Raw genomic sequence first — 21,420 nt, forward strand, 5'->3', positions numbered from 1 at the left:
CTGAGTCTTTGAGACATAAACAAATGATTGTTTGTACTGAATGGAAAAGACTTGTGAATAATGCTACATTCTCTATGGAGAGATGTAGACATGCTTCATAAACTCTGATCGTGCAAATAGGGTTGCCCCTATATTTGCTTTTAATCTCATTCTGAATGCTATAATTACTAACTTTTCCTTCTGGATGTTTGTTGCAGGGTCCTCCAGGTCCACCAGGTCTCCAGGGTCCTGTTGGTGCCCCTGGTATAGCTGTAAGTAGCTCATTCGGAGCAAACCTCAATCTTGCCATAACTTATCTGATACTTAGAAGTTCTTTGAACTGCATCCTCCTTAGTCAGCACTATATATCAAATCACTATTAACAGTTCTATCATTGTCCTTTTACATGCGGTTATTTATTGTAAAAAAGCCTGTACAGCTATTACTTTATTTCAGATTTACAGCAGGACAGTAATTTGAAGGACTTATTAAAATGAAATAGTGTACAGTCAGTGCTAAAATCAGCTCCACACCAGGTGCATTTAAAAGAGAGTATATATTTTTAAAATCCACCTGATACCAGGATTGACTTTTATTCTTCTTTAGAAAACTTTGAATTCTGCTATCATGAAGACAGATAGAACTACATGATGCTCATATTTACTAATATGTAGGTATTCAACAGCTAGAATGTTTAAGCAGATGTGAAAGAGAAGAGGTATTCAGGGAAAAAAATGTGAGATATTCAGTATTGTTTGACCTACATTAAACCAGAGCATATACTGGTATTCTATCTGTATAGAAGATTTCAGTCATTCAAGGTGGTGTACATGCATTTGTAAAGATATTAGGGGTGATTCTGATCCCCCTTGTTGTTGTTTTCCAGGGATTTCAGTGGAGCTTTTTCTGTTGTCATCAGAGCTGTGATATTTTTGCTTTCTGCTGTTTCCAAACAGGGAGGTGATGGGGAACCAGGCCCAAGAGGTCAGCAAGGGATGTTTGGGCAAAAAGGTGATGAAGGTCCTCGAGGCTTCCCTGGGCCTCCTGGCCCTATTGGCTTACAGGTAAGTTCCTTTATAATTTTAACCTCAACCTACAAAAGCCTTGATTTCTCTGTCATAAACTGAATGAGTACTGTCTTCTATTTAAATGAACTATAGCATCAGTTAATAAGAACTGAAAGATCCCATTTCGTAGAGTTTTTTGCATGCATAAATACCAGATACAATGCTGAAGGAGATGGGCAAGATGCTTTGAAACTCCTGGCTACCATAGGCTTTAGAATTTCATTCAGTAACTAATTCATTATAGAGTTTGGTAATTTCTGTGTTAACAAGAGCACTTCTTTTTACTGGACATACACACTTTAAATAAAAGATTCAACTTGGAGGAGTATTTAACATGTCCCAGTCATTTACTGCTTTTTCACAACAGGTTTTGGCAAAATAGCGTTTTTCTCAGTGACACCATCACGGACACTACTTGTATTCTGAAAAATCAGCAGAGCTCCATGATGCTTATACACTGCTGCCACCATTGGCAGGTTTCTATAGTTCATGTTTCTTCCTCTTAAAATAATTATTTTATGAGTGAAAAAAAAGCAAAGAAGCAAGCATACAGTAACACGTGGGCTTCTCACTGCTGCATCCAGAGAATTACAATTGAAAGATTCTGGGTTTTCAAAAATGTAGTTTGCTTAACTATTGCAAAACAAAGAACAAGATGTTTAGGACCTATTACTCATTTCCATATCATTAACATTAGGGGATAGAGCACTTTGAAACTCTTTCTAATCAATGCACTATGCTGTAATACGAATCACATATACTCTTTTAAACAAGAGAAAATATAGCAATAGTTTGAATATATTAAATACTATGTCTCCTTTCTATATACCACGTGTGAACTGACTCAGCTCTTTTGCTAAGCTAAACCTTAACCTCTACCTATAATTTTTTAAAATTCTACTACATAATGCAGTTCATAAAACTCACAAAAACACTGCAAGCCTCCATGGAGAGAAACAGTTCATTACTGCACCAATATATATTTCTTGTGTAGTTTCATGTTGCCTTTGAAATTGAAATTTTCAGAAATAATAAATCTGAAAAAAAATTCCTAAAAAATTATTCCTAAATTTTATTATGAGTTGTTAAGGTTTTTTACTGTTTTAAAGAAGGTCAAATAAAATTATCCCTATTATTTGTCTCAGATCTGGGATACTGTTATAATTTATGTTTTTCAGTAAAGTCCATCTTCACATCTTAAATTTAATGAGCACTAAGATGCATAAACATTTCTCTGATTAAGATTTTAATTGAATATGTTGGTGCATGGGACCAAGATCCCAGATATGTTAATGATGTTGAAATACCATTGAGAAATCAAGAGTTTCTCTTATTCAGTAATGCAGTTTCCTGTTAATTATGAACTGTTGTGGAGTAGCAACTTTCTCTAATAATATGTTTCAGGGTAACTATAGTTACACGTACTCCAGTTAAATATTACTGATATTATTTAAATTGGATATTAAGTAAAAAATATTTTTTTTCAGAAAAGTGAACACTGGAAATTTTGAATATTTATTACTTTAATTGTGAAAGTAAGAAAATCTGAAAAACTCCATGAGCCTATCTAGGTTATTTTTCAGTCGATTTGGGGCAATTTTACTTAAATTTTCAAATATAAAATGACAAATACCTCAACTACTTCTTGCAAAAAGGAACAGAAGGACTCCCAAAAATACCATAGCCAAAAAGGCATGGAATACTGATGCAGTTAAACCAGTTGGAATTTTTAGATTTTGAAATAGGAGTTGAACAAATGGCTTTGGAAAGCTTTTCCAAAAACAGAAATATCAAGTAAAGGTGTAATTGCCTTTGGAGTTTCATTAATAGCTCCTCTCCAAGCAGTTGAATGAGCTGTCTAGGTTTTTGAATCATACTGGATAAGGCATTCACCTTTTTTAAGGTAAATGCCTTTTTATGTTTGTAGGATAGAACCTAGTGGACTGTTGGCAACTGTAAGATTGAGTTTGAGGTGGGATTAATCTCTTTAAAGACTAGTCATCTAGCCCAAGTCTCAGCTTCTGGTCTAATTATTCTTTACAACAGTAAGCTACAAAATCGTTATTTAAAACTCCTCACAGTGAAGGAAAAAGTTCAATTCAACTCAGATTTGTTGAAATATTATAAGGTTACAAAAAGTAAACATTAAGAAAGAAGTAATAAAACTTCCTGTTATCATAACCGTGGCATTGCTACTCAGCATGTACTGTAATCAATATGTGTTACTGACGATAGTATTATCAGCTATGGGCTTCCATTTTAATAAACTACAGTCTAGTATTTTTAAAAATAAGCAAGGATTATCTGAAAAACCACTGTCACCACATAATTAAAGATGGCTTTTTTCATGCTGATTATCTAATAGTAAACAGGCCTCAGCCACAATCTCACTCCCACTGCACTGACAGGTCAGCCAAGTACATACATAATTTTTAGAAAAGGTATATCTCTGAATTTTGACAAGTCTCTCTACTGTTCAGAGTATGCCAAAGTAGCAGGCACCTGAGGAATGGATATAAATAATATAGACCACGTTTATACTTTTTTAATACAGCTTTATAGCAAAGATCACAAATTGTGCTTTCCAATCTGGTTGGCTATAGCTCGAGACATTTTGCAAGTAGCAGAACCCAGCAGGTGAAACTTAGAACCAGTTCTTAATGTAATGTAAATCAACGTAATGCTATTGACTAAAGATCTAGGGGATCTGCTTTTGACAGAACCAAGCTTTGACCCTACCTTTAGGAATGCCCAGCTCTGGGGTGATAGTGCTTATCCCTGGCATAACATTATACTAAGTATCACTATAGCATCAGCTACCTACAGTTTGCTTCTCTTGGTGTTTGTTACTAGTGTAATTTGGACACTGTTTCTAAGGATATGTTTGCATAACCCAATGCAATGCCTCTCAGCAGGATTTGCTGGACACCTTGTTAGAAGAGTTACAGCTTCCAGTACTGAGGTAGCTTAGACATCTTTGCATACTATTTCATTTTGCTGCACTAATCATGTTTTCTTCACATATGTATGTATGATAGCATAAAACAAACTACCCAAATGCCCACCTGGGGTCTGGACAATGATGGCAGTGTTTCTAGTCAGACACCCTAGAATTACCATGTCCCTTTTCTGTTCAAAACACTTCTACTTCCCCTGGTTGAGACATCCTCGGTTTACCTGTACATTTGCTGTAACAAAACAAAACAAAAAATTCTTATCCCAGGTACCCTACTAATAGTTTTCTTTACTCTTCCATGTGTCTTAGGGTCTGCCTGGCCCACCAGGTGAAAAGGGTGAAAATGGTGATGTGGGCCCAATGGTAAGACTTCTTCCCCATTGGTCACGCTGGGGATCATAGATATTATCTGTGTATTACTGTCTTTTATCTGTGGCTCACAATTTGATAAGCTGCTTCTGAATTTGGTGCCTGAGTATGAAATATTTTGTGTGAAACATGAACTCTATCCGGGCTTTACTTTGCTTTCTCACATCTATATCCTCATCTTTAACAGCAAGATTTATGTAACTTGAAAAAATACTCTGAAGAGTAGGTAACAAAGCAGATGCTATGTGTCTGAGACAGGACAGTGGCAAACAGGTTCAGGAAAGAAAGAGAAAAAGGAGAGATCACTGCACTAGAGAGTTTGGAGCTGCTTTTTTGAAAATCAGGGCATTTGTACCTTAGCTTCAGGTAACAGCAGACTAGAGGATGGTAAACACTACTTGTCTGTGTTTACTTTGTTTTTCTGGGTAATCTTGAGGCTACATTTTCCAACTGTTTATACTGTTGACAGAATACCTTCTGGGCTGGCCCTGACTGAAATGCAAGCTATCTATAGTATACATTTGCCTCCAACACCTTATGCCAAGCCAGTGGAAGGGACATGCAGGTAACCTGCAAGGAAATAATGCAGAAAACAAATCCTTAGGAGTCCTAAGCATCAGAGAATTTCCAGCCAGAGTACTGTATAAGATAGTCTAGATCTCCTGTCACCTTGTGAACTCATGCAATGGGCAGCAATCTGGCCCTGCTGTTTGTGTAGCACTGATAAAAAGCCCTCTAAAAATTGAGTATATTATTTTTCATTGGCCTAAAGAGTCCCAAGTGGACTTACTCTTTATGATTGTAACTGTATCAAACTGTCTCTTTGATACAGGGTCCACCTGGTCCTCCAGGTCCAAGAGGTCCCCAGGGTCCTAATGGAGCTGATGTAAGAATGAACTTTTTTTTTTCTTTCAGTAATTAGTAATAAGCAGTGTATTTGGGATAATTAACACATTTTATCATTGTAGGGTCCTCAAGGCCCTCCAGGCTCAATTGGCTCTGTTGGAGGTGTTGGTGAAAAGGTAAGTGTTTATAATATATTCCTAGAAAGGAAAACATTGGAATAGGAATCACAGAATCTTAGAGGTTGGAAGGGATATTAATATATATTTTAATTTGGATCTTTATACATATATTACAGTTCCCAAATATCTTTCATTGATCCAGTAATTCTTAATAATGATCTAGCTATTCTTCTAATGGTTGACTTACCATGGTTGGTCTTTTTGTATCAACACGCTTTTCAGTAGCAGTGGCATTCTTGTGTTTTCTATCTTTTATACTGATAATTGCATAAGACATACAAAATGTGATGTTCTCCTGCTTGGCTGCATTATTAACAAGGATATTCCTTCTAATCTCCCAATTTTGTGACATTGTTCCTCTAGCCTATCTTAAAAGAGTGCTGGGCCTCAGCAAGGGCTGCAGGATTTGTTTTTTCTCTCTGGGAAGAGTAACAAAAATGTGTCTGAACGTAATAGTTGGTAGAGATGGCAAAAAAAAGTTAATGGAAGGAGTCAGTAGAATACAGAAAAAAATGGCCACTGTGGGAAGAAAAACTCTTCCTGTGACTACTAGGGTATTGAGAAAAATGTTTATGAGAACACTACCTCCTGAGTAGCACCCGTTATATTCACTGCTTTAAAAATACACCACCCTGTATAATACTGTGGTTCATTGAGGTCAGTAGGAATTTTGCCATTGGTTTCAATAACCTCTTTAACTTGTACTGTTTCATGATCAAACTATATGCCAGTCCTTCTGTCAAAACATTGACTTATATTAAATTCCTTACTCCTTTGTTTCTCCCTGTGACTTTTCTTCATGGTTTAGAATCCCTAGTTGCAATAATCAACCCAACAAATTTAATTCAAGAAGATGAAATTCAGGCTGTTTATCACTGGTTGAAATTTTTATTTCCTCTAGCTTATTTCCCATATTCTCTGCATTCACACAGAGAAGCCAACAAATATATTATTTTGGAAGTTTTTATTTCTTCTAATTACTTTCCTTCTCCTGAAATTTTAGTACATGGCAGTTTTTCTCCTACTTAGGACACCTTCCTTCTTAATTTCAGTTAAATTTAATTAGTTTTGCAAGATTAGAAATCATAAAGAGTTGTTTTGTCAGGAGGAGTTACTGCAATGAGAGGACAGTTCATACTTTTATTTAAAACATTGCTTTTCTCTTTTCCTTCTCTTCTCACATATTTTTCCCCAGTGCTTTTCAGATTACATCAGCATGCTTTGGCCTCTGCATCGCTCTCAGGAAAGACTTATCACACTACAGATAATGCAACACACTGCTGAGTGTGGAGTGTGGAAAAACATTTTGGCATCCTCCCTGTCACTGTTGGGCAGTGAAATAGATTTGCTCACTTTGAAATTTGAATAGTTAGACTACAAGATATTTTGTCATTAATACTGGATTTCAAAGCCCCCTTATCTTCTGGCAAATTATAAACAATTTTTGGTCACATTGCCATGTATTTTTAACGAGTCTGTTGTTTCCTCTGCTTTACACACAAAGGTCTAAATGTTCAAAGAAATCTGTGGTACAAATGTGCATGTACCCTTAGTTACTAATGCCTGTAGCCTCCACAGAGCCACCTAGAAGTCCTGAGACTTATACTCAACCAGAAGCACTTGAATCCAGCTTCCACTCAGAGATTATTCTCTTTGTTGTGCTTATAATTAAGAAAAAGTGGGAAAACAAAATATATCGACATATGCTTCTCTCTAATTTGATATCAAAGCCTAGCAATGAGATACTCTAAATACCCACTAAGTTGCTCATGACTTCTCAACACCAAGCCTTAGACATTTTACAAAATTTAAGAATTTAGAACACAGAGAGGAAACAGAAAAGTAACAACAAAGCCTTATAAAATAAATTTGCCTTTCTAATTTAGGCTAATTTGAGATAAATGCACTGAGAATTGTGTCATTCTTCTATCCTTTTTCACTTCCACAGCATGTGTTAAACTGGCAGAGTCAGAGTAATGCAAAATGAATGCATACACAACCCAAGCATTCCTTATATAGACACTCAGAATTTAAATATTTTTTACCATATGAAAAAGTCTGCTGCTAGAAAACCACAATTCCTATTATATAATTCTAGAGTAATTTTTTTAAATACTGCATTAATAAGGAGTTCAACACAGTAAACAAGGGAAATCAATAGTTTACATGCTTAATCAGTCATTTATTTATACTGCAGATGAAAGCAAGAGGCCAAAATCAATTGAGTACTCTGGCCCTAAGGTTGAAAATATGTCTGATAAGTTTGCACAGATGTCTTTATGTGTGCATATAATTTTTTCACACACCTGTGTGCAGACAATTGCTAAGGTATTTAATCAAGATGTCTATGACAGTTTATGCTACCTGTGTATCTGTCATAAGAAATTCCTTTTAATAACTTTATATGACTCACTGACTGTGACCTCATCCTTCTTCATCTCTCCAACATGCTTGCAAACATAAAGCATCCCCAAAAATTTAGCACAACTTTAGAACTTCTCGCTTGATTACATTTATCTCTTCACAGAGCCATAATATATGTAACACAGTCACACATGCATATCTATGTGAAAAGGGACTGTCTTCTAGAATAACAATTTTCCTCTTTTTTCCTATTTTGTAAGGATGACAAAAAGGAGTAACAGACTCCTTTTCACAACCCAGTCAGCTGCAAAGTTGCCTCTCATTCTTACAAAATTAATCACCACATCTTAGAATTTAACCAAAAGGTGCCAGCCTTCCATCTGCCATCTGTCTCTGTGCTTTGGATGGACAGTTGTCTAGAACTGGTCATAATAAGAAAAACAAAGGCCTTTTAAACTACTGTCTTTAGCCTGATACAAATAATTCTGCTTGCTTAATCCAAAAAGGTTTTCAGAGTTAAACAAATCCATGAAACTACATGATTGTTTGGAGTTTAGATTTTCTGTCTTAGGTTGTTGAAATACTATCAGAGGGAAGGCTTTGCCTAAGAAAGACCACACTAACTTTTAAAAGAAGATCTGACCTGATAACAAAAGAGGGGAAAAAAAAAATCCAGAGGTGGAATAAATCTATTACTGCATCATAAAATCTGTTTCCGAAAAGAACATGAGATATTTCCCATGGAGAAGGTGCATCAAATTCTGAATTCATACCATTCTTACTAAAAATACAAAGAAAGGGAAAGGGAAACAATATACGGATTGCACAGGTTTTAGTAGGTACAAGTATGCGTTCTGTAAATGTGTATCGGCTACAATCTTCTCTGTCAAAACATTGTTCTACTACCTTAACAGCTGTCTAAAACAAGTACAACCTTCCATAGTACCTAATATTTGCAATATAAAAATCAGCGTCAGAAAAAACAAGGCCTTCACAACAGGGAAGAGTCACATTTTTTAACAGAGCAATGATTCGGAAGTATTAATGTGAGATGACACTTTAACTGATCTGGTATTTCACTGTTTCCCTTTAAGGGGAACATCTTGACATTTTCTAGCCCTTCCAATATTGTTGCTTTCCACACTGCTGCTTATTGGAGAGTTACAATGCACAGAGCTCATATAGGCTGCCTGCATCTCCCAGTTTCAACACATGCAGTAGCAGGGACCCCTGAGATCTCAGGAGCACAGTGGACCCCTGTTGTCCCCAAACACAGGTCAATAAGTTTCTGTTGTTGCATTATATTATAAAATGAAGATACCTTTGTTAACATGAAGGGTGAAGAGTGGATTACAAATCAAATGTGAATCATCATAAATTGCAATATCATTTGATAGGAAGGTAGAAAAAGAACTTTATCTCTGAGAAGCTTAGAAGGGGTTTGGTTTATACTAGCACAGATGCTTGTCAAGCAAGACTTTGCACAATTAGCATTCTTATGTCAATCATGTAGTTAGTCCTGCAATGGGGACACCTGTTGAAGGGGTCTATATTGCAGACCCTGTAAGTTGTAATACATCAACTAACTAGAAGAAAATAATTTTTTTTTTTGCTAATTCCAGACTTCATTCTCTGTTACTACAGAAATCTAATTGGATTGATAGTAGGCATGGACAAAAGAGCATTACTAATGATTCTGCACATTCAGTAAACCCTGTGCAGAGGATAAGGAATGAATATTAATTTTCCTAGCAGACATACTTAATGAGTATTGACCTGAAGTATCCACTTGACTTTTTTAAAAAAAATAATGAATGCTGTATGTCACGATCCGGTATTCGGATACGTGGCACTTTTTTATTAAAGGTGATCCCAAATGGTGAAATTAAGACGCAAACGAGGTCAGATGTCACACGCACAACAAACTTTTATTAGAGTAACACAGCAAAGTCCCTAGAGCGGATAGGACAGGGAGGAAAACAGAGACAGAAAAGAAAGGAGAAAGCAGAAATACAGAGGACAGCAAGCAAGAGCATAGTTACCACCACGGTCCAGCGATGTCGTCGGTGGGGAAGTGGTTCCTGGTGGGGAAGTGCTTCAAATGCACCCATAGTGTCCCAGATTTTTATACAGTTCTTGCCCACTGCACCCCCACTTTTCTCCCTGAATAAGGGAGAAAATCCTGCTATCTTCTCTGTGCTCCTCCGAGATAGCAGGGGGGTAGGTACGGCTCCAGGGCTATGTCCTGCAGATAGTCTTTGTTTGGCTAAATGTTAAGACCAGCCATTTCAAAGAGGAGGTTGAGACAACTGGCACCACAGGATTAGTTTATTGCAGTGGAGTTTCAGTCCTAGGAAGTGGCTTGAGACCAGCACTCTTTGTCTTGTCCTGCTAAGTTGGTGGTTTTCATGAGATATCATATCAAGGCCTGGTTATCACTGTCCCAGCACCAGCTGTAGATCTCCTTTTTTTCTCCAAGCTCAGCATGTCCCACATTAAACTCCCCAGTTCTTAGGTACACATTGCAGGAGGGGAAGCAAAACAGTTGAGTGGGTTGCTGAGACATCTCTCTAGTCCATCAACAAATGTTGTTCAACTCTCAGATGCCACAAGACAGACAACAGATATCCTGAGTGCCAAAGTCCATCACTTATCTCTTGGATTGTTCGAGACAAACACTGTACATTCTGAATGCCACACTGTATGACAGAAGCAAATTAATATTAAGTACTAAGATGTGCAGATCATACAGGATATGAAGGACACATGAATTTATTCCTATTTGTGTTTGAGTTCAGTAGAAGGGATTGGGTGAAATGCATTTTCAGCACTGAAGTACTCCTGTTTATAGGCACTATTATTGGCAAAGTTCATTTGGTTTAGAATATATATGGGAGAAAAAATCCCACCATTAGCAGTAACATTGAGAAATCCTTTGGAATAAAAACATAGTTCTTATCTCAGCACTCCATGACAATCACAAAACAGGCTGTATCCCTTCACATATTGATGCTAACAGCTAAATATTTTACTTAGTAGTGACCACTGAGCTAGAAAATAATCAGTCATAATAAACCTTAAAATTAACAATTGCAAAGATGTTTTTTTGAGACAGTACTGTGTTTCAGCTCCAAATGAGACCAAATTAACTTAAACATTCACTCAATAGTATATATTTGACTAGCACAAATTTTCTTCACATGCCATCTTCTTTACTAAACAATTTCCACCACCAGTAAATGCACAGCATACACCTTTGTTGCCTGTAGTGACAGTTTTACTAACAATTATGCTATTTTTTATCTTTATGCTTTCCTTAATATAATTTTTTATTCTAACAATAGCTATAGCAATAATATCTTCACTCCATTGACATTAATTTCCAATTAGTATTCTCTTAATTGTAGACACTTGCTTTGAAGCAAAATGTATCTTCCAGAGAAAAAAACTTACACAGTCACTATACTTTTTTGGAATTTCTGTGACTAGAAAAAAAGATGACAAGCAGGAAATTTGCAATATGAGGGACAGTAAAGGGGAAGATCTTTGAAAGCCCAAAGGGAAGGTTAGTTTCCCTGGCTCAATAAAAGCTTAGTTTGATATATTCCTTCTAAAATTTCCAGTTATGCAAACCCATATGTAACTCAACCTCATCTAGGTAGATCAAATAAAAGAGTTCCTGTAAGCTGTTCATGTGAATAAACATAAGAAGAATATGCATTAGCAGAAGTAAGTGAGTAGAAATATTCTCCCTAACAACTCATCAAATTATCCTCACGCATTTACAGGGTGAACCTGGAGAAGCTGGTAACCCTGGACCTCCTGGAGAATCTGGAACATCTGTGAGTATTTTGGTTTGGTCTTATTATTAATGGTGAACTAAGGTATTTATTTGTCTTATTATGGTGAACTAAGGTATCTGGTAGCACTTACTTTAGAAATAATTTAATCAGATTACTTGTGTACTTCTGTATGTTTTCTTTAAATTTTCAGTGAAGAACTTACACCTTTAAAATGCAATTTATTTCCTTATAGTTATAGCTACGTCCTAACACTAGCAGCTAGAGGACAAAGCTGAAGACTTCTTAAGAGAGTACCTATTTTTTCTTCTTAAAATATTAACTTTGACATTCATGCTTTTCTCTCTGAGGACAGTTCATTGATGCAAACTTGGTGTGAACATTGGCATTCAATGTGAAATTCACAGGTTTTCCATTCTGTGGTCCTAATTTCCCACTCACATGCCAGCATTTATTGATGAGTAACACTGCCCAGGTCTGAAAAACAGTTTTGCCATTGTAATATTTTTTTAGTAATTCAATATCCAGATTACACTTTTGTGTTCATATGTCTTCTACAGGGTCCAAAAGGTGAAAGGGGAGAGAAAGGTGAGGCTGGTCCACCTGGAGCAGCTGGACCACCAGGTGCTAAAGGACCTCCAGGTGATGATGGGCCTAAGGGTAACCCAGTAAGTGAGTTTAATGACTTTAACACAAAGCACAGTGAAGCACAGCTGAAGTTGTGCTACATATACAACTGTATAAATAATCTATATTTGAATTAATTATATTCTTCATAAAATACTTGTGATGATTGCTACCTGCTTGTCAATGGATGACACATTCCTTGGTTGTTTTTTTTTCCTGATTTATCTAGGGCCCAGTTGGTTTTCCTGGAGATCCTGGCCCCCCTGGGGAACCTGGTCCAGCTGTAAGTATACTTAAAAAACAGTTTTAGGTCCTCATCTTGGTTTGTACTAAACTCTAGGTAACGCTGCCTTTTTCTTGTCAGTGGATGAGATCTTGCCTTTATGATCTGTTCCTTTTCTGTTAATATAAATCCTAAGGCTTACAAAAAGTTTAGAAATCTTTAAAATGTTTTGAAAACCACTGTCCTTAGGATAATGCTCTGTAGAGAAGGAATGCTCTTATATTTATATATGAAACTAAATTACTTAATTTAGCTGAATTGTTGTATATTTTATTTTCCCATGAATTCTGTAGGGTCAAGATGGTGTCGGTGGAGAGAAGGGTGAAGATGGTGATCCTGGTCAACCTGTGAGTTGTTTCTGTCATTTTACTTCAGCTGCATGTTTTGTCTGATGCTGAGAATGTAGCTTTTGCTGAATCAGTGGTTTCTATACATTCATACTCTTAAAGCTATTTTCTAAATTGATACTTTTTCTATTATACTGAAAAATACCTATTTCTTTCCTTATATAAATAGAACTGGCCATATTATAGACACAATCAGAAGAGCTCAATTTCTTTTAGAAGTAGAAACAAACAAGGTATTAAGGATTTGTGCAGGAGCTGCTGAGGAGCACTAAAAATGGAGCAACTCTGGGCATAAGAAAGGAATGCTGCAGCCTAACAGTCTTCAGTAGCTGACCTGATGAAATGAAGCAAAACCTTGATGTTTCTGCTTTCAAAAGGTTAAGAATTGCCTGAGCAATACCCATATTAAGCATCAAAGTACTTAGATTTTTGTAGTTATTAAAGAATATATTAAAATATAATTATTTTTTTAATAGCAAAAAGATAGGGTTTTCATTTTAGAACATCTCTTTCTAGCCCTCGAAGTTCTGATTGTTAAGGAATTATTCTATACAGTAGTTTGAAAATAAGAAATGCTAGTACATTGAACATAAGGTGGGAAGTAAGTAATAAACTAGGGTTTACCTGTAATCTTCAGGAAATTAGTATCTGCATGTCTTACTTACCAGTAAGTAGTTTCAGAGAGTTGTGTTCCTGAAGAAAAGCTTATCAAGCTGTTCAACAACCCTGAAATATTTAAGAGTATCACAGCTTACAAAGACAGAGTAGCCAAACAGCTATCACTGCAGAAAAGATTTCTCAAGAGGAAGGCACTTATAGGGCAGCCAACTCACAGGTGTAAGTGAGAAAAATTAGCAAAAGTAATTACTTCAGCACCTGAGAAAGCAAGAAGCTTCTTACTGGAGTTAGACAGTAGTATAAGACCGTTTGTTACTTCTATGCTGCCACTTTCTGGTCTGAAGTGTTTTGTTACAAACAGGAACAGAAAAAAAGAATAATGTCATTTTGTACAGTAAAAAAAAGCTGTTAAAAACTTCAAAAGACCACCCTAAGTGAGGAACTGTTGAATAAGCAGGTATTTATGGTACTTACTTTCTATCCATTAAAAAGGGCCACCATATTGCAGATTTCTGTTGCACTTTAATAAGTGCATTTATCCATTGTTATCACTGAGCTTATAATTTTCCATTGCAGGGTCCACCAGGTCCTTCAGGTGAAGCTGGCCCACCTGGTCCACCTGGAAAAAGAGTAAGTAATTTCTTGTTTTCTCTTACACACTTCTCTTTCTGAGACACTATGTTCTAGAGAACTTAAGCTGCTCTCTTATATGATGTATGAAGTTTCTTTTATGTAGTGTAATGGGAGAAATGAAAAAATAGCAACAGCAGAGAAAGCCTTTTAACATGTGAAACATGGAACATGGAAACAAAAATACATAGTGAAGAATGTATCCCTTACCTATAAATGTGCTTTGTCTTTTCACCCAAGTGAATTCAATGTCTGCTGAATTAGCCTGCTAATATGAGTGAGTGCTTATGAGAGTAATACAAGACATCATCCTTAGGCACATGACAGCTGGCAGGATGCAGGAGGAATCTGTCTGCTTTGGTGATTTTAGCCTCTGAGATAAAATAATTTCAGTGCAGCTTTTGTGCAAACCTATGTCATCCCCTCTGCACACAAAATTAACAAGCAGACATTTCTGTAACTTATGAAGCCATTCCATTATTCCTAAAGTCTTAGAAGTTTCACAGGCTTTAAAAATATAGCTAGTCAAACCCAGTAAATAGTGTTACACTTACAGAACTGTAGTAGATGTATCAACCTGCATTCTCTGCTTCAGAGAACAATTAGATGCAGTTTTTTACATGTTAAAAAACAAGAGACGGGCATCATAAAATGTAAGCTGAAAGCATGTGTTAAATTGATCTATTTAATAGACTTGAGTGAACTGACATGCCTAATTAGTCTTGTCTGTTTTACACGGAAATCTATTTGCTCCACCAACTTGCAAAACATTTCTAATACTGTAAATGATTATGGCAGCATTAGCAACCTTATCACTAGAACTGAAATCTAGCTCAATTGAATATTAGCAATTGTTCAGTATCAAATTAGAACTTCCTACTTTATTATAGAGAAAGACAGTAGCTTGTTCCTAATTGATCAGATACATTGCATCTGACTTTTCCTAGGCAAAAATACTTCAGAAATACAAACATCACATTACCTCTGGTTTGACAGATTTCCAGTTTTGGGAGAATGCATGGCTAAATATTTCCAAGTAATCTCATTCCTGAATTCTAAAGAAAACATTTTGTAGAATCCCATTCTCTATTACTTGAGTACCTCAATGTTTCAAGCTTGTAAAGTCTGTATTGTATTGATATTATATCTGAAAAAAACAGTGACAAATTTTATATTTTGCTGGCAGAATTAACATACAACTGATGAAAACTAATGAAGAGCATTGTTATGGTAGAATCAACTTTAAAAAAAAAAAAGCCTAACAAGTGTTCTTTCATCAGACTAAGAAGGACGAACCATTTCAGTAGTAATACCACTGTCTAGAGAGGTGCAGCTCTGCCTCTGCTACAAGAAAGAAACATTCTACCCCATTTTTTGTTCTGTTTTGTTCTGTTTCACCACCCAGCCTTATTATGTTTATTAGCAGGTTTTGAGCAATTTGTATACAGTATTGCAGGTTATAAAGAGTTTCCCCCCAACTTTGCCTGGGAAGCAAATTCTAGTGCAAAAGATGTACATATACAGAGCTTTCACATTGTATCTAAGAAATTTCATCCACAGATACATATTTACAGTGTCATTTGACTACCAAGTGAAGGCCACGAAACTAGTTTTCCTTGTTATTGATGGTAACAGTAATAGAATTACTATTTGTTGGTGAAATAAGTAAATACCAAAACTGTTTTACTAAGGTGTTTTAAAGGCTTTGAGAGTAAGTACCAGAGCCTTGCAGACTGAGCAAGAGTCTCATGGACAAGCAGTATGGTGAACTTATTTTAAGAAATACCATGTAGCTCAGAATACCACGTCATAACAACAAACCTGTTCCAGATTACTTCTCTGAAGAGGTAAAATTGACTAGCATGCTGATGACCACTTAGCTCAAATCTAAAAATAAAAGGCTACCCCTATGGATGAAACAAAAAAGGACCATTAGAGCATCCACAAATACCCTAATTATTTCAGACCTAACTGTTGCTCTTCTAAAAAAATTTTTTTTCATTTTGGCTACAGCATCATGCAGGGTGCATGCTCCACTTTAAAATTAAGCCCATTTTTCTCTTGCTTGAAAATTCACAGAACATCTAACAATACACTAGGTTTCTATCTTAACAAACCGATTAAATTTGGTAATGGTATTCTGTGTTGGAAATAATGTTTTAATCAGATGACAGATAGCTATAAACAACAGTTTAAGTTACTTTAATGAAATTATGATGGAAGAGTAGACAAAAAAGTCCAATACATTTGTGTAACAAAAACTGAGAACAAGTTTGTCTCTGCATGAGTTCTTTTCGTCTTCTCAGTTCTGCATGAAATGTATCAGGCAGTATGTCCAAACTTGAATTATAATGATCATAAAAATCACCATGGTAGCTGGGCTGGTGAGTGGGGGAAGCCATGCATTAATTTAAAATTATTGTTACTGAGCTCTTTTTTGTCAGTTAAAAATTACCAGACACTCCAACAGCTCAAGTGTAGGAAGGTAAGATAAATAATAATTAGCAGTCTTTCTCTGTAGAAGCACCATCTGTGCCATGCCAGCAATCACAGCCCGTTAAAAAGAGCATCTCTTTCAGCTGCTGTGTGCTGGGTACAGCACTGGCAGTGTGCTTTTGTTTAGCAATCATCATTCATTGTATTTGTAATTTAGCCATCACAGTGTTTTTAGCCCTGCTAATTCATGCTGCAGCTGCATTTCTAGATTATGCAGAGACCATATTTCTCAAATACAAATTACAACACTCAACCCTTTTCATGTTCTTAGGTAGTGCAGATTATGATCCATAAGGGAACCTGAGTGAAAGGAATTTTCCAGCAGTAAAGACAATGGGAATGTAAATTAATTCCTGTAAGAAAAAAAAAAAATATTTTCCTAAACTATTCCTGAGTTTGTCTATCTGCTCATATTTTTTTCTTGTTATTGTTGCAAACTGCAATCCACCCAACAAATTATAATCTATACAAAGGGGTATAAACATCAGAGATTATTATTGGAACAACACTCTTCAAATTTCTTCCTCTTTTAAAGAGTCAGCAATTGGACCACACTGCCGAGGGCTTTTTAGCTTCTCTCTATTTAGAACAGGTGAAACTAGGCACTTTCCACATGCGGCTCTTAAAAATACCAAAGAGAACAACCTGTTGATACCCACAACAAATTACCAAAGTCCACAGTGGATAATTTATTTTGCATTACCTTTGATGCAAAGACAGAACTATCTCTGTTGGAAAAAGGCTTGTACCATACAACAAGTGTTCAGTTCCACCCTGGAGAAAGCTTAATGTCAGAAATAAATGAATGATCTTAATATAATTCTATGTAAATAGTTGTAAAATGAATGTCAGTTTCCAGTAATTAAATTAAAACTGGTGGAGTTGCTCTAGATATGTGCCACTACTTGTGGATGGTGAAATATATCCAGCTATAAAAAGTTTGGGCTAAATTCAGCTCTAGTATAAAAACTTGCTATTAGGTCAAACTGCAGTTTAAAGGCCTGAGATCACAAAGCACACAGGCATTTCCAAGCTATTTATTTGTTTTTAACCTCATCATATCAGAGGTGTTAGGTGATATATATTCTTTCAGGTATTCTAAAATGCCAGAAAGTGAAAAAGCTGATGTGACATACTGGAATTTTTATCTTGTGATTAAAATAAAGAAATTTAATGTTCTTTTGTTAGCATTTATGACTCATTAATACAGTGAAATTGCACACAGAATTTTGTCACTGGTAATACTTTGGAAAACTTAGATTATGAGCTCAGTCTCCATCTTCTACAGGGACCTCCTGGAGCAACTGGTGCTGAAGGCAGACAAGGTGAAAAAGGTGCAAAGGTAACACATTCAAACATTTTTTCAGGAGCATGAAAATGTAAACCATATATAAATTATAAGTAAATTGCTTATCACGCACTGAGTGTGAAACTTCTCAGAGCAGTAACAGGGGAAGTCCAAATTAAACCCTGAATTTGTAGCAATACATAATGAAGTACGTGGGGGACTCTCATCAGTGCAGGCGCAACTTAGCTCACCCCTGCAGAAAAGCAGGATGAACAGCTTTGCTGGCACCACATATTTATAGGAAGATACCAAAATTCTGTTCAGAAAACCATCCTAAGAAGCAAACTGCTTTAGACTAGCTTTTAAAAAACAGAGTGAGGAAACTCTGCACTCACTTTGCAGCTGTATACCCCTACAGTGCCAAGCTCAATCAGCAGTTCTCATATGTTGCTTACGTTCTTTCTAGGGTGAACCTGGTGCAGAGGGGGCTCCTGGAAAAACAGGTCCAGTTGGTCCACAGGGACCTGCTGGAAAACCTGGCCCAGAGGGTCTCCGGGGCATTCCTGGCCCAGTGGTAAGCAAGCAGAGCATATAATAATATTTTAAATGTTATGTTTCTTGTCTATCTTCTGGTAAAGAAAACTTGATGTTTTTTCCAGGGAGAACAAGGTCTGCCTGGAGCACCAGGTCAGGATGGCCCTCCTGGGCCTCTGGTGAGTACCCTTCCTTTCGGTGCCAAAACAGAAAAAGCACCCTTTAAAATCTACCATTAACATGGCTGTACATTTCCAGAAAAATTACTGTACAAATCAGTTCTTAGCATGAAGTCACTATTCTTCTGTGCTGCTAAAGTCTGATACACAACTGCCTTCGCTTCATTGCTCTACTTTAGTAGGCAGCTGTGCTGAATGCTGTTGAACTATAGCAGGCAAAAAGTGGAATAAGGCAATGTAAACCAAATTCTTAAAATCCCCTGAAAAGAATTAAAAATAAACCAAAATTAATGAAGCTTACTATAAAAAAAAAAAATCTACTCCTGTCTCCACATCAGCAAAGCTTAATACCTTAAATCATTTTGTTTCCATAGCAGTAGTGGAACATTTTAAACATCAATTGATTTTAATGACTGCTAGTTTAGGAAAATATTAGTCATAGGGTAAAAGTTTAGATCGTATCAATTACTTAGAGAAAGAAAAAAGTATATTGGAAGTAGGGCCAAAAGGGGACTTCTACCAAAGAAGAAAACATGATAGTTTTATACATGCTAGTTTTATTAAAATGAACATCACATCTGTTGTTCACTGTCCCAGGAAATATCACCCACGTCCAGTGTTTAAAAGGGTCTAAATGATCCCAGTTTCTAGGGCATCTAGGACATACCACAGTTTTGCCCTGTGTTAATAATATGATTAAAGCAAGAGAAGCTTATATATGACATTATCATTTTGCTTCAATTTACATTTGCTATTTTAGTGCATTTTTTCTAACAAAATTAAAAAACAACACTGTGAGCACACACTGCATGATACTGGTGTCCTTATTCAGCATTATGTGCATAAATTGAAATGTAAACTATATGGCCAGCAGGTTAATTATTCACATCAGGCAAAGGTGATCCAATTTAGTGGAAAGATCACATATCCCTTGCCCTCCAAACTCACTGAAGTAGAGTTCACCTCTATTATGACAGTTGAGCCACACATCAGGAATAAAAAGCTTTGAAACAAAACAAGGACTGTTATAGTAATCTTTCTACTTCAGAAAATATGTGGTCCTTAAAGGGGAAGAGGAAGGCTGTGAGTAGGAGCTGTGAAGGAAATGCCCTGTTCCTTTTCTTACGTGAATTTAGAGAATGAGTCCTTGGGTAGCCTTCAGTACTGAAAGTTTTTGCGATTAAGCTTTCCAAAGAGCATTTCTGGTTCCTAAGTGAGAACTCAGGGTCTGAACATCAGCTACAAAATGTCCATATCAGACATTTCCAGTATATAAAAAGGAAAGTGGAAAGAATGGTGAATTTAAACAAAAAATGCTACATAAAGTAAGACTTTTATTATAAACCAATCTTTAACATTCGTGTGCATATGTGAACATTAGCAATTGCTTTTTCTTCCATTCACTGAAGCACTTTCATGGGTGAAAGTATTTGGGTAACTATTTACGTTTCCAGAAATGTTTCAAACATGCAACTTCTCAACCTCTAAACATAGTTTCAGAACATAAACTTTTATGCCTCACACAGTAGAAAGATTTTTTTTTTCCAATTAACAATGATCTGTTGCATAGTTCTAGCTATTGATCACTTCTTTGTTTATAATTACAGATGGTATTACAACAGAGTCTATATAATTTTGTCTCTGTCCCTTTGAAGACAATAATGAGCAAATAGTATGCTGAGGAAACCTTACACAATAGCTCTTTGTTGCCCTTAATTTTAATATTCTAATTTTTTCTAAAGTCATGGATAACATATTGCTTGTAAGTCAGAGGTTGGGAACAATGAATGAGAAGCTGCAAGGAAAAGGACTTCCCTGTGCTAAGTCCATAATCAAAACCTCTTCTCTCCAAACACTTTATGATGGGACCACCACCATAGTTTTCAAATGATCTGCCCAGTTTACCAATAAAATACATGAGGGACAAATCAGGGAACTGAAAACTGATCTCCTTAGTTACAATTCTGCACTGAAATCTAAAAGCCAATGAACAATTATTCCACAATAATAAGCATCCCTTTCCCAGGTATCAGTCACCAGAAGCCTCTGAATACATCATCACAAGATCTCTCTTCCAGCATTTGAGAGCTTAAATAGTCAATTCAAATCTGAAGCTGAGTGTATTCATCAGCTGTGCCCAAATGCACAGGTTTCTTGTCAGCTCAACAAGAACTTTTTTTAGATGCATTGCTGCAACTTAAACTTTATTTTGGATTTTATGAAAGTAAAATTTATATGTAAAAGTTGCTGAGGTTAGGTCTCCCTCCTACCCCTCCTCCCTCTGCAGTAGATTGCTATCAGGAGAAGAATACGAAAGCAGATTTGCAGTAGCGCACAACACACTGCAGGTAAAAATGTCTGATTCTGTATTCCAAAAGCTTGAAAATTTCACTTTCCATTCATGAATTATGTATTTTCCTCAGCTTTTGCATCTAATGATATCATGAAGTAGAGATAGAAAGGATACACAAAGAATAATATTTTGTACATGAAGTGTTATGGCACTTTTGAGGCTGTGCCAGGTTGAAAAGGTCACTTATTACTCCTATCCATATCATCATGTCCCAGAAGTCCTCTGCCAGCAGGAGACTAGTAGTGATGAGATACTGACTTAAGTCTAGCAGCTCTATGCCTAATGCATACATGTTCAATGTGAGATTAACAGCCTCTGAGAAATTAATGCCTTTTCTGTGCTATTGCCTGGCCTGAATTTTTCACCTCATCCTTTTCAAATTACACAAACCCAGCACTGCCATTCTTATGAACCTCAGAAGATTTCTCTTATTCTTCTAAAATAATAAGTAAGGAATAAAATAATTAAGGAAAAATAACCAAAACAAACTAAAAAATAAACTGAA

At 36.2% G+C, this 21,420-nt stretch overlaps 1 protein-coding gene across 3 annotated transcripts in view; it reads left to right on the forward strand.

The window, feature by feature from the left end:
* Positions 1–21,420, forward strand: part of COL11A1 (collagen type XI alpha 1 chain) — a 135,314-nt gene that overhangs the window by 102,221 nt on the left and 11,673 nt on the right. For all 3 annotated transcript variants that reach the window (XM_051625101.1, XM_051625100.1, XM_051625099.1), the window contains 13 exons: positions 198–251; positions 936–1,043; positions 4,312–4,365; positions 5,204–5,257; positions 5,340–5,393; positions 11,549–11,602; positions 12,121–12,228; positions 12,417–12,470; positions 12,764–12,817; positions 14,012–14,065; positions 17,850–17,903; positions 18,316–18,423; positions 18,509–18,562. In XM_051625101.1, coding sequence (XP_051481061.1) covers positions 198–251; positions 936–1,043; positions 4,312–4,365; positions 5,204–5,257; positions 5,340–5,393; positions 11,549–11,602; positions 12,121–12,228; positions 12,417–12,470; positions 12,764–12,817; positions 14,012–14,065; positions 17,850–17,903; positions 18,316–18,423; positions 18,509–18,562 — 864 coding nt within the window. The remainder of the gene's footprint in view (positions 1–197; positions 252–935; positions 1,044–4,311; positions 4,366–5,203; positions 5,258–5,339; positions 5,394–11,548; positions 11,603–12,120; positions 12,229–12,416; positions 12,471–12,763; positions 12,818–14,011; positions 14,066–17,849; positions 17,904–18,315; positions 18,424–18,508; positions 18,563–21,420) is intronic.

Source organism: Apus apus, chromosome 7 (assembly GCF_020740795.1).
Source record: "Apus apus isolate bApuApu2 chromosome 7, bApuApu2.pri.cur, whole genome shotgun sequence".
Lineage (NCBI taxonomy): Eukaryota > Metazoa > Chordata > Aves > Apodiformes > Apodidae > Apus > Apus apus.